The sequence below is a fragment of the Sphaerodactylus townsendi genome, linkage group LG06 (genome assembly GCF_021028975.2).
Source record: "Sphaerodactylus townsendi isolate TG3544 linkage group LG06, MPM_Stown_v2.3, whole genome shotgun sequence".
NCBI lineage: Eukaryota > Metazoa > Chordata > Lepidosauria > Squamata > Sphaerodactylidae > Sphaerodactylus > Sphaerodactylus townsendi.
The window spans coordinates 74,939,137-74,951,424 of NC_059430.1; the positions used below are offsets into that span (position 1 = coordinate 74,939,137).

The 12,288-nt window shown below is 41.2% G+C and overlaps 1 protein-coding gene across 1 annotated transcript in view; it reads right to left on the bottom strand.

The window, feature by feature from the left end:
• Positions 1 to 12,288, bottom strand: part of CADPS2 (calcium dependent secretion activator 2) — a gene marked incomplete at its 5' end in the record, with an annotated part of 402,437 nt that overhangs the window by 107,278 nt on the left and 282,871 nt on the right. Inside the window, 3 exon segments of the mRNA XM_048501584.1 lie at positions 4,715 to 4,732; positions 8,949 to 9,072; positions 11,468 to 11,531. Of these exon segments, the coding sequence (XP_048357541.1) occupies positions 4,715 to 4,732; positions 8,949 to 9,072; positions 11,468 to 11,531 (206 nt within the window).

Here is a 12,288-nt window from a genome sequence, read left to right on the forward strand (position 1 = left end):
AAGATCATACAGTACATAGAGATAAACAGGTGTTTTGGGCAGCCAAACAGGCTGAATACCTATAACAGACACTGCCTCAAGAAAACCACACTTAGACCTTCCTAGATTTTCTGGTGTATCCTTAAAAGTGAAAATTGTCAAATATTGTGAAATTATTCTAGCATTGCAATAAAATTAGCTTTTAAAACAGACTTTTGGTATTTTGTATCAGTCATCAGCTTTTATATTAGAGGGTCTATTAGAGGCCAACCGTGCCATTAATGTTAACCTTTGCAGATGCCAATTTTCTCAGTTCATAATTAAAAACATCTTTTCCTTTCCCTCTGGTTTGAGACACATTCTCAGGAAAATGAGTGGTCCTTAAAAGGGTGGCATGAAGGGGAAAAAATGCAGATTTCTTTCCTTTTGCTATTAAAAGCAACTAGTGTTTAAGCTCATAATTTAATTTTCGCCAGGATCAAACTGCTTTGAAAGGAACAAAACAAAACAAAATTCTCATTAGAGAAACTGTGCTTCTCCTAGGATGGAGGAGAACGGGGAGCACAACCCTGTCAGCAGCTCCCTTTTCACCACTCCCACAAATATCACTCAAGGCTATCACATCACTACCTTGGCTTTCTTTGAAAATGGAAAGTGACCTTAACCTCAGGAACATCACCAAGGCAACCCTTCCCTGTGCTAAGGCTCTTGTCATTTATTCTGTGGTAGCACCAAGTCCCTCCCCCCACCCCCAAAAAAGGAGGAAAAAAAGAAAAGAGGAAAAGAAAAGATTCCATTGTGCCAGGAATGCCATGATTACATAACAGAAGTGAGACACTGATAGGTATCTACCATAAAATGCTCCTGCAAATGCATGCTCTTGCACATAAATCCACACAGATGCACACAAAATGCTTTCCCCACAGAGCTCATGCTGTCAGCAGTGCATCTGCTCCAATTCCTGCTCTATGGACAATTATATTACTGGGTGAAATCTAGTTTGGGGACTAAAATTAGACTGCCATTTTTTCTGATCACTGCCACCTAGTAACAAACACACACATACACACACGCTGGTTTATTAAGAATGCAGGAAGCAATCATTGCCATTACACAGCACACATAGTGGTTAGGATTGCATTGTCCCAGGTTCAAATCTTCACTGGAAGCTAACTGCCTGACCTCTGGCTAAGCATTCTCTCTCATCATAGCCTACTTCACAGGGTTGTTGAGAGGAGAAAACAAAGGAGGGGAGAATTATCTATGCTGTCTAGAGTTCCTTGGAGGTATAAAACAAACATGATAGGATATGGGCAGCACAAGCCAAACTGGCAGGGGTTAGGGGAAATGACTCTGCGACTGGGAACAGCGAGGCAAAGGCTGTGTCATGCCGCCTGCAAAATGGCTTCAGGCTGCACAAGGAGGAGGGAAATCCAAAAACACCCCTATGACCCAAATTGCCCCATAGTGGAAACAGGCTAACACTACACTTTTAGGTGGTGTAAGTCTGCGACAGCAGAAAATGATGTTTCTGAGCTGGAATACCAGTGGAAGTCAAATAAAGCCAACTCCACCCCTGGGAACATTCCCCTTGGCAGCACCCACTTCTGTGTGTGGCCACCGCAGAGCTGCGGAGTGCTCAACAGCAGTATGTTTGCTGTTGGTGCCAGTGTGGGTGCCCCTTATGCCGACAGAGGGGGCAAACACGCTGTCAGGGCCTTCCATTGCTCCCAAAATCCATTTTGCCCTCCCCATTTGGATTGGGCTGTAAGCTTCTGAGAAGTCAGCATAAGGAAAGATGGGTTGATCTAACGTCAGTATCAATCATCTTAGTACAGAATGCTTACTTTCCATACTTTTCCTGAGCTCGATTAGTCTAAGATTCAAGAACTTCCTCATAAGAACCTAATGAGCTTCACAGCTGAGAAGGATTTTGAATATGTTGTACCATATATAAGCTCAAATTTCTACCTGTTTCAGATCCACATTAGTCAATTCTGCACAGCGCAATAACAACGGGTTACACACGTTATTTTGAATATGTTCTATTTCATTTTTACCTTTGCGTGGGTGCCCGTTTTCTATGGCCCTTTCCCCACTTACCTTAAGCCCCGCGGTACTCGAGGAGAGTAGCGCGGGGTCCCTCGGCACTCCCCACTGAGAGGGGCGGCGACAGCGCAGCCGCCCCGACGCTGCTGTCGCACCCCTCAGCGCGAGGCATTCCTGGCGCTCTTTCAAAGGGCGCCTTTTGATGACCCCACGCAGAGCGCGGGGTCGTGGGGACGCCCGGGTGCGCGCCAGGGATGCTGCGCGCTGGGAATTGCGCGCAGCAACCCTCGGAAAAGGGTAAGTGGGGAAAGGGCCTATGAAGGAAACAATCTGTTTTCTTTGCACCCTTTCGCATGAACCCGCTTTTTTTTTACAATGCAAAACACGGGCGGAAAAATCTCATTTTTTTTCTGCATTCTGATTGACGGTTCCACTGCCAGAGTCCCCCTTCTGCCCACTTCCACCCACTGCTAAGGGAACGCTTCCAATTGGTGGAGAATCTGCAGCAATCCTGGGAGTCCAAGAAGGATTTCCTCCTCTCATTTCTACACCACAGAAAAAGAGTTTTGGGCTTTGAAACTATGACACATGTAAACATGAAGCATGCAACCCCCCCCCCCCCTTAATGTTGTGATATACAAAACAATAAAATCTGTCCAAAAAGGGAGCAAAGCAATATGTCCCATCCACATCCAAAGGTGTGCATCTGCCTAGCTAAAAGTAAAGCATTTATTTATGGTCAAAGACCAAATACATCTGCCTAGCTATATGCTCTGAGCACACCCCTCCCCAAAATAAAATGAAATAGGACCATTGCTCTCAACGCCCCCATTTGTTGTGATTCCGTTGCTGTAAACATTTGGGCGAAATGGTGCTCACAGCCACTGCCAAGTGGAGAAAATGTACTTGGGGGATGTTTCTGAAATGGCAGGCTATCACATCGATTGGCAGCTCAATAGAAACGAAACTGACTTGACGTAAGATGGGAGAACGGGCAGCAAGGCGGGAAAAATAAAGCGGTTTGGCATCCATGCTATTCCCTCGGTAGCGGGTTCAATCTGGGATTTTTCAAAAAGATTGTGATTTTGGTGATTTTTTGAAAAAACCCGGATTGAGGAAAATATCATGGGTCATTTGGGTGCTGTGTGGTTTCCGGGCTGGGAAATGGGTCAATCTCGCTTTAGGGGAGGGACCCATGTGAAGTTCTTCCCCAAACCAGGATATTTCCCTTCATCAACCAGTTATATTTCTACCATTCAGAATCGACCATTGTTAATCCTTACATTTGCATTCAAAAGTATCATGTGGCAAATCTACCTGCGATTGCAGTATTTCACATTGCAGATGGAGGATCACAATTTTTAAAAGTTAAAACGTTAAATTACCATCACAGTTCTACAATATTTCAGATTCGCTATTCTCCAGTGATCTCCAACATGGTGACAAAGGAAGTCACAGTGACCACTGATTTGTTTCCTAGAAACTAATTACTTGAGTCTTGGGGAAAATTCAAGAGGTTGGAACAAAGAAAGAAAAGGGAGCTTCAAGCCACTCCCCACCAACCTACAAACAAGCAAATTGTGAGTTCATTTCAGGTAGGTGGATTGAGGCTGTGTGTCTTCAGCTTAGCCAAAGACTCTCTCATGTTCCTGGACTTAAAAATCTTTCCTTGCAGGCTACAGCCCTTCTCTTTCAAAACTGAAACCAAACTATACCTGTTCCCTACAGCAAAGAGCCAGTTTTCCTGGTTACCAAATTACCCATCTGGCAGGCCAATTCAGAAGGAGGAGGAAGACCTATCTCTGGAGCCAGCGCAGCTTTCCACTGGCACAGGTGCCCTCCCTGCTGGTGCAACAGGTAAACGGACCAGCAGAGGGGCAAGATACATGGGCACCTGAGAGATGTGTGGCTCTTTGGCATCCAACCCAGAAAATGGGTGCCATGCCCCAGCCTTGTTAGTGCAGGACACTGCACTGGCATGGTTGGAGGCATTTTGAAAGCCTGGTCGGGGGTGCAGCTGACATTAGTTTGCTTCTACCTGGCATTTGGTTGCCGTAATGCTAGCACCCAGGGCTTGGACTTACGCCACCCTTTGGCGTAAGTCCATACAGCCCAGTGGAGGGCTTTTTGGTGGTGGGGAGGCTTTCTTCTTTTCTTTGCCTCCCCACACTACCAAGAAACTCTCTTGGAGGCAGAGGGGCAGTGTTGCAGTGAGGCGTCCCACAGTTGCGGGGTTCTGGATTGGGCTATGATTGTGAATGCAATTTCTCAACTCCTGCAGATTAAATTGAATATACAACTGCATACAAATTAAACTCTTTTTGCCTACCAGTACATACTCACAAAGAGTCTAATTTTCAAAAGGTAAAATTGACATATACAGGCACTGAAATAACCCCTTCTGTGCTTAGATAATAAAAACTGCTTTGAAACCATGATCAATTTTTATATGCAATATAGAACCGCTTAGAAATTGAACTCCAGAATTTATTCAATCTTCTAAAAATACCATTTTCACCCAAACACTAAAATTAAAATCCTTTTGCTAGTAGTAGCATTCTACCAGGCCCATGTTAGTCAACTTCATTTGTGACATACATTTTTCTTTCCTGGTGCTTTTTTCAAAAAAATACATACACACACAGAGGACACTTTGGGACGTGCATGCAATTAAAACATCAGTCACCTGAATCCTTCTCATTTGCTGCTTAATTAACAGAGAAAAAGAACAAGGAAAAAAATCAGGAATATCATTAGTATACTTTCATATGCACAAATCAAAGTATAATTTGCAATGATCTGAATATTTAACAGCATATTCTGGCAAAGTAAAAAAAAGTATAAGTTATTTGTATTCAGTCAAAAAGAAAGTTACAGCCTCCAAACAGCAACGTTAATCTGATAATCAAACTCATGTCTGAAGTTGAATGGAATGAACAAGACAAGATGGGCAACAGAAGACAATTGTGATTACATTATATCCAAATAGGGCTATTATTTTTCACATTAAACACTGGAATAATCTTTGTGAGAACTTTGTTTGGTCAAAGCAGGCTATGAAATAATGTCCGCTAATGATATGAAAACCATATTTCTTTCAAGTCACTCACTAATCACACATTGTTTCATAGCCAAAAAGAAGTAAATGTTTCAGGCCATGTTCGCCATTGTTACTCATTACATACTTTCTCTGCACTTCTCACCTGTCTGCAGTGGGGCACACACTAGCCTTTATTGGGGCTTAGTGTTTTTTGTAGCAGGGTTGAGTGATATCATGTTCATTGGATTGGCAGCTGTGCCATGTTCAGCTCAGCCCAATTGCATGCATGTTCCCATTGGATGTGATTGGACATTCCTTCCCTCACACCCCTCCCCCCCATCATCTTGCTAGTCCAATGACTAAAAATTCAAATATCTTATGCAGCTTATATTGCAGTTTATATCACTTGGAGATTTCAGGGACGAGTGCTCTTTTATCCGGGAAGGTGGGGGTGGGGGTTGCAATGCAAGTTCTTATCCAACTGTGGCTGGAGAAATCCACTTGCAATCATGTTGGTGCTTTTCTGGCAAGAGGTAGAACGGGGGGAGAGAAAAATTTGGTTTCAAAATTTACAAAAAGCATTATTCTTACAATGATTATCTTTTTATATTAATATATCAATATTATAAACAACAAACACTGACATAATAAATCTGAAAAATTCCTGGCCTACCACCTGCCCACTGTTTCCATTCTCTGCTGTGAGAGAGTGTGACAGGTGAAAATAGGCAGGCTGGGCATGGTCGGAGGGAAGATGTTAGGACAAAGCTGTACTCACTGGCAAATCTCCTCTACTCTGGCGATGAAGAAAATTAAAATTGCACTTAAAGTGGTGTTGCTTGGTGCAGGGAGAATGGAAACTGAAAATGTGGCTCAGGGAAATAAATCCATACAGGCATTCACTCCTGCAGCGCAGCAGACACCTTGTGCATAATTGGCCATTAACACATTAAAAATAGTTCAAATAAATAAATTCAATTTAAATATACAATATTTACTAATGTTTAAACTCTGTTTAATTTAGAGCTAACAGAAAGACCAGAAGCATGTGTTCCAAAAAATACAAGAGTACAGATCCTCAGGATAACCAATTCTGAACCCATTATGACACTCTACACACAAAAAGCAATCCTAAGCAGACCTACTCAGAAGTAAGTACAATTTTTATTCAATGGGGATTACTCTCAGAAAAGTTTTTATTAGGACTGTATCCATAGACTCTGCTTTCATGACATTACAAAGTACACACATCCTCAGGAAGTGAACAAGTAATAATCACGTGCAGTTGTGAACAAATGGAATTCCACTTTAGTGCCTGAGGGGAATTCAGCTAAATGTACATATATGTAGTAGTAGTAGGAAAAACACAAAATGTCTGGATGTTTATTTTTGAGCAATTGTAGTGGCAAGATTCTATTTCCAAGCTAATGGTACTTTTGTAGAGAAAAAGACAGATAGTGATTTTAGCTGATAAGGCTCAAAAATAACACACCAATAAATCTGCTTTTTTATTGCAATCATGGAATGGCATAATAAACCAGAACAAACCAAAAAGCTTAACCAACAATTGTACAGAATTATATGGCAATTTTAATTGAAATGTCAATGTAGAATTCAAACTTCCATTAAAGATGATTACAAGGACTTTAAAAATTGGGACAGGACTTGCTAGAAGCTCAATTCCCCAAAAGGTTGCAAATGCTGAAGAACAAATTATATGCTGTAGGGGCAAAAAGTTATGGGCTGATGATTGTCTAGCAAGAATTGGGTCTTTTTAATCTGTGGAAATGCCATTTTAGTTAGGATGACTGGTATACCTTTTTAAAAATAGATTTATGGTATTAGAAGAATATGTTTATTTTACCTATAAACACGAAACTCCACATCAGGATTACTTTTCTGACTTTTAAGATAGCTTTGGAGACTACTTTTTCAAAAGTTTCTATTTTTATACCAATTATTCCAAACAAGCTTGTTAAAAACTCAAGATAATTGATCAGCAAGAGTCCCCTGCTGAAAATCTACATAGGATGCTCACAGGAGGTGAAAAGATACCTTTCTCATTTTCCAAAAGAACTACACACATCCTCCTTCATTTAAACACAACATGATATCTTAATTAATTATGATAAACTGGTTACTAAGGCATTTTCATGTTGTTCTTCCCATGATATAATATTGGTTGCTACGGAGATGAGATGGCTTTTTTTTTGGTAATCACTCCAGAGATTGGTTAACTCATCTTTGTGAGTGATTTTGACAAAAGATAAGTTTAAAACAAATTGATGAAGACATCAACCATCTCCTTTTCCCTTGCTTTTAGTAGTGGGGCTAAATTTTCAAAATCATGCTAAAAATAAGTTATAGCAAGCATGCTCTGAAAACATGCAGTAGCAGACAGAATAGAATGATTTCCCTTAAACTTAAGAAGGAATAGAATGATTTCCCTTAGAAGTAGAACAATTTCCAGTTCCAGTATTACCAGTTTCAGTATTAAAAACAAGAAATTCTTTTCCTTTTACCAACATAAATATTTGACCTTATTGCATTTTGTTCAATGGGGATGGTAGTGTTACACTTATAACTTCCATTTTTTTAGAAATTATCTGAACTTGGAACTCCTCTCTAGTAGATTATTTTCTTTAATTATGAAGCCAGAATCCAAATGTTCTCATATCCATCTCTGTGGATATAGAAAATCTGGAGGAAAACTTTTAGCTCATGTCCCCGGGCGCATGCTGTTTCATAATGGGGGGGGGGGGGCACCAGGCATGTTCCTGTGCCCAGTCTCTCCCATGGCGTGGCAACCTGACTGATGGCTGGCAGCTCCCCCCATGCCAGGGCACTGCTTGCCGGCTGAGCTGTTCGCCATGGCCACAGGGGAGGGCAGGAACCGGCATGCAGGGAGGCAGAGGAGTGTGGCTCAGTGGCGGACGTGTGGTGGCTGGCCGGCCCAGGAACCTGCCTGCCACTGTGGTGCCCCCTGAACCCCGGCCTCTCCCAACCTCCCTGCTCCCATAAGTGGGGCATGGGAAGTCAAGCGGGGGGGGGGGGGGGGGGTAGGGAGCCGGCCATGCCCTTGGGCGCCATTTAGGCCCAGTATGCCATTGCTTGCATGTGACCCTCACTGAAAAGACATTAGTACAACAGCAATATTTGATGCATCTTACATTGCTGCAGCACTTTCCAGTGCAGCTTTACTGGCATACAACAGCACCTTGACCAGATTGATAAATATTTTGGTAAATGCTTTAAATCATGTAACTATGTATATTTTAATAATTAAAACAATCACTTTTCCTAAAGAAAAAAAATGTAACACAAACAAAAAGTTAATGGTGAGGGGGACTACACAGCACAACTAACTTCCCCTCCTTAGGACTGAAAACTATTTCACATGGGAAGTAATCCACTGCAAAGGTCTTATGGCACATTTTATGATGCATATTATCCACAGGCAAATAGAGGCCAAACAATGTCACACTGCCTAGACCTTCCATTGCTCTGGATTGCAAATAGCAGGAACAGTTTATTTATTAGAGGAGTGACCGAGTTCAAATGGCAAAACTGGTCAAGAGCATACCCTTCCAGGATTCGGCCCAGTTTTTTCATCATATGAAAGTTCCCAGAAAATAAAGGACAAAGGACAACTGCAGCACAAAGACTAGATCACTCATTCAAGCACAGTCCCAGGAGGTATATTAAAGCAATGAATAGGAAAAAGCTCAGTAGTTCACCAGCTGAGATTCTAATGAGATATTTCCCCTTGCTGCAGTATAGGTTTTGCTAAGGAAAGAGAAAAGGCTGCTCTCTAAATATATTCAGTTAATAGACGCCAATAGCTTTTACAGCCACGACAGTAGCTGATCACAGCACTAACCTTCTATTTTTGCATAATCCGTAAGTCGAGTGTAATTGATCAAGGCTGCTTTTTCCAGACATTTTCTAATCACTTTCTTCACATCTTCTGGTGATATGGGAGTGGCAATATCTTTCATTAAAACCTGTGCCAAAGACAACCAAATCTACTTAGTTAGATGGGTCGCCATAACCCAGCAAAAGGAACACATAGACACATAGTTATTTTAAATTCACTAGTAAGAAGAAACACAAACACATAGTTATTTTAAATTCACTAGTAAAGAGAAACTGAAAGAAAAAGAAGTACACTGGAGATTCAATGTACTGTCAACGGCTTTCAGGGTCAGAATTTACTGGCTGTTGTGGCCATGGTCTGGTAGTTTTAACTTAACATTTTATCTAGATTTATGGTTGGTATCTTCAGAAGCATGTTATATATGGTAAGATGTGATTCTCTGAAATAGTAAGATGTTAGAAGCTAGAACTACCAGACCACAGCCACACAGCTTAGAAAACCCTCAACAGCCAATTGGAGATACAACTTGAAATAATCATTTCACTTCCAGAGTTAAGCCTAATTTTCCCATGCAGGGCAATATGGGTTGCAGAGCCCTGATGTGACAAAGTCGACTGTCTCACTGAAGAGTATAGGTAATAGATTCCAGTTCTGATTGTTCTTTTACATAAAAAAACAACACCTCTCTCCCCACAACAGAAAACGAGCACCACATTTCTCTCTTTGCTTGCTGTGATGTTTTTCAATTTGTTTGTGAAGAGTTTTTTTAACATCTAGGGAAGCTTCCATGATACTCAACTTGAAGTGTGTAATGATGCAGTCCATTCTACCCCCTCAGGTCTCTATCACCTCCTTTTCATGAGTGTGTAAACCAGGTACTAGTCTTGCTCATTAACAGACTGCTGCGCCTGCTGCTTTTTCAACACAAAGCCTCAAACTAAAATGATAAGTATTTACACATAAATTATGTGTTCAGAGTGCTTCACATACTCAGGCATCCCACATGGCAGCTAGTGAGTAAAGCCAACAGCTGCGTCACTTTGCAGTAAAGGATTGGGGCTGAGAAAAGTTGGATGCAGTTGCTGACTGAACTGAGGGGGAACTGAAATTTGATGCATTCAGACTGAAGCAGGCTGTTTCTGACCAAAGATCCTGTCAAAACACCACCCTGAATCTATCACTTTAAGTCCATGCATCTGAAAAAGCAAGTTCTGCCTCATGAAAACACATGTTGGAATAAACTTCACTAGCATTTAAGCTGCCACTTGATTTCAGTATTGTTTTTCTATCAGAATAATGAGATGCAAATATTTGTTAGTCTCCAAGGTGCCACAAGACTCTCTATTTTCTTTGCATATAGCAAGAAAGCAAAATAAAGAAGTAAAGCGCCCAAAATGTTTATTCTTGAGCACTCTGACAGAAGCCAGCAGCTCAAATTCAAATTCTTTGCTATCTGTCTAAAATGTATATGCTCAGATTCAATACTAAAGACTACATACAAACAGCAGTGCAAGGAGGGATTCTGCCAGAGGTATTATTGTTCAAAAAAGGCTCCCCTTCTTGAGTTGCTATAACAGTGCTAAATATAAATACATTTCATGCACCACCCAGTCTGGGTGTCCCCCCGTAGCCTCCCAGTGACAATGTCTGTGTACAAGGCTATAGTTGTATTGCATTTTCACATGAACATTTCAGTCCTATAACCTAGATCACAAACCAATGGGATGAGTTATCTCCAAAATCATCTGGTAGACTACACTGCTGGACTGAGCCTTCAGTATATGCCTCTTAGGCCCAAATTTAAACTTCTCATCCAGTGGACTGCATTTTTTTCTGACTTCCCCTGGAATAGATCTCATTCTACCAGCTACCTCATTAAAGTTCTGAGCAGTGTGGGAAAAATGCAACATTTCCCAAGGCATTTAGCAAAATCTAATCTATACAATTAAAAAGAACCCTCTGCTCTTCTGACAATTATATTTAGAGTTGTTTCATAAATTTTCTATTTAAATTATTCCTTAAGGTGCTATCTAGATAAATAAGTCAAATTATTTTTAGAAAGCAATCTGACTTTTTGAGTATTGGCACTTAGTTGAAAAGAAAAAGCAGAGTGGTACTTGGCCCCGTAACTGTTGTTTGTTGAGGTGTTCAGTGCAGACACGCATTAGGCCAGCCCATAGGCATAGACCCAGTGGGGTGTTGCACTGAAGACCAAAGGTGCAAGCTTATTATCAACAGTGCAATTTTAAGGGTTTTTAAAAAAAACATAAAAACTTACATTATTCATTGTAAATTTCCCCATCCAATGAGATTGGAAGGATACCCACCTTGTTAACTTGTTCACAAAGACAATGAAAGTAGCGAATGCAAGTTCTGCTCAATTTTCATTAAATATGTTTTAATACTATTGAAAAAACTATTAAAAATAAACTAATAGCATATCAAAGTAGAAGTGTACATGCTTTTGTTCAATAGTAAAAGAGCAGACATTTTCCCCAAACTGAAATAGAACTAAGACATACCCTTTCAAGTAATGAAAGTGTAGCTTTTAAAGCTCCTTCTGGACGCCCAAAAGGGAAACAGTACCTTAAAGAATGCCAAAAACACACTTTATTAGATAAATCTGCTTGGAAGACATTGACTATATTTATTACTATTTTCAAACTTGGAATAGAAATTATATAAAGTAGCTAAAAAATGAAGCATGTCCTGGAAGTGGCATGGACTCACGCCAATGCATTTGCTCATCCCGCTGGCTTAAGTGGCACCTATGCCAGCAGGGAAGGCAAACAGGGTGGTAGGCAGGTACCACATAGATCCATGGTGCCCGCCCCAGAAGAGGCTGCCTCCCCCAGAGCCACATCGGTATAACGGAGGACACCAGCACGACTGGCTTCCACCAGTCTTTCGGCCCAGGAATGCTCTCCTCCCTGGCCACAGTCCTTCTCTCCAATGGGGCCACACAGGCTGCAAGTTTTTCCAGTTTTGCCTCCTTTTTGCACTGTTCGAAACTCCTTTGGAAATGGTGCAGTGCTGCCTTTGTCATGCCATTTCCAGCCACTGCACAGTCCCTCCCTCCCTGATTGGGCAGTCTGTCTGCAATGTATAATCAACTGAGTTATCTGTTCTCCCCTTCCTGATCAACTACAAAGTTGCCCTGATTTGGGAAACAGTTTTTTCTCATTAAAACTTTTAAATAAAAATACAAAACTTTAATGATAACCCCAATAGCCAAGTACTATTTAGAAAGGGGGAGGGACGCTTTTCTAAAATGATGCTGGCTTTGACACGTGTTCATATCACTTGAAAGCAATGGAACTGGACACAGGCTTTTCCTGTTCAT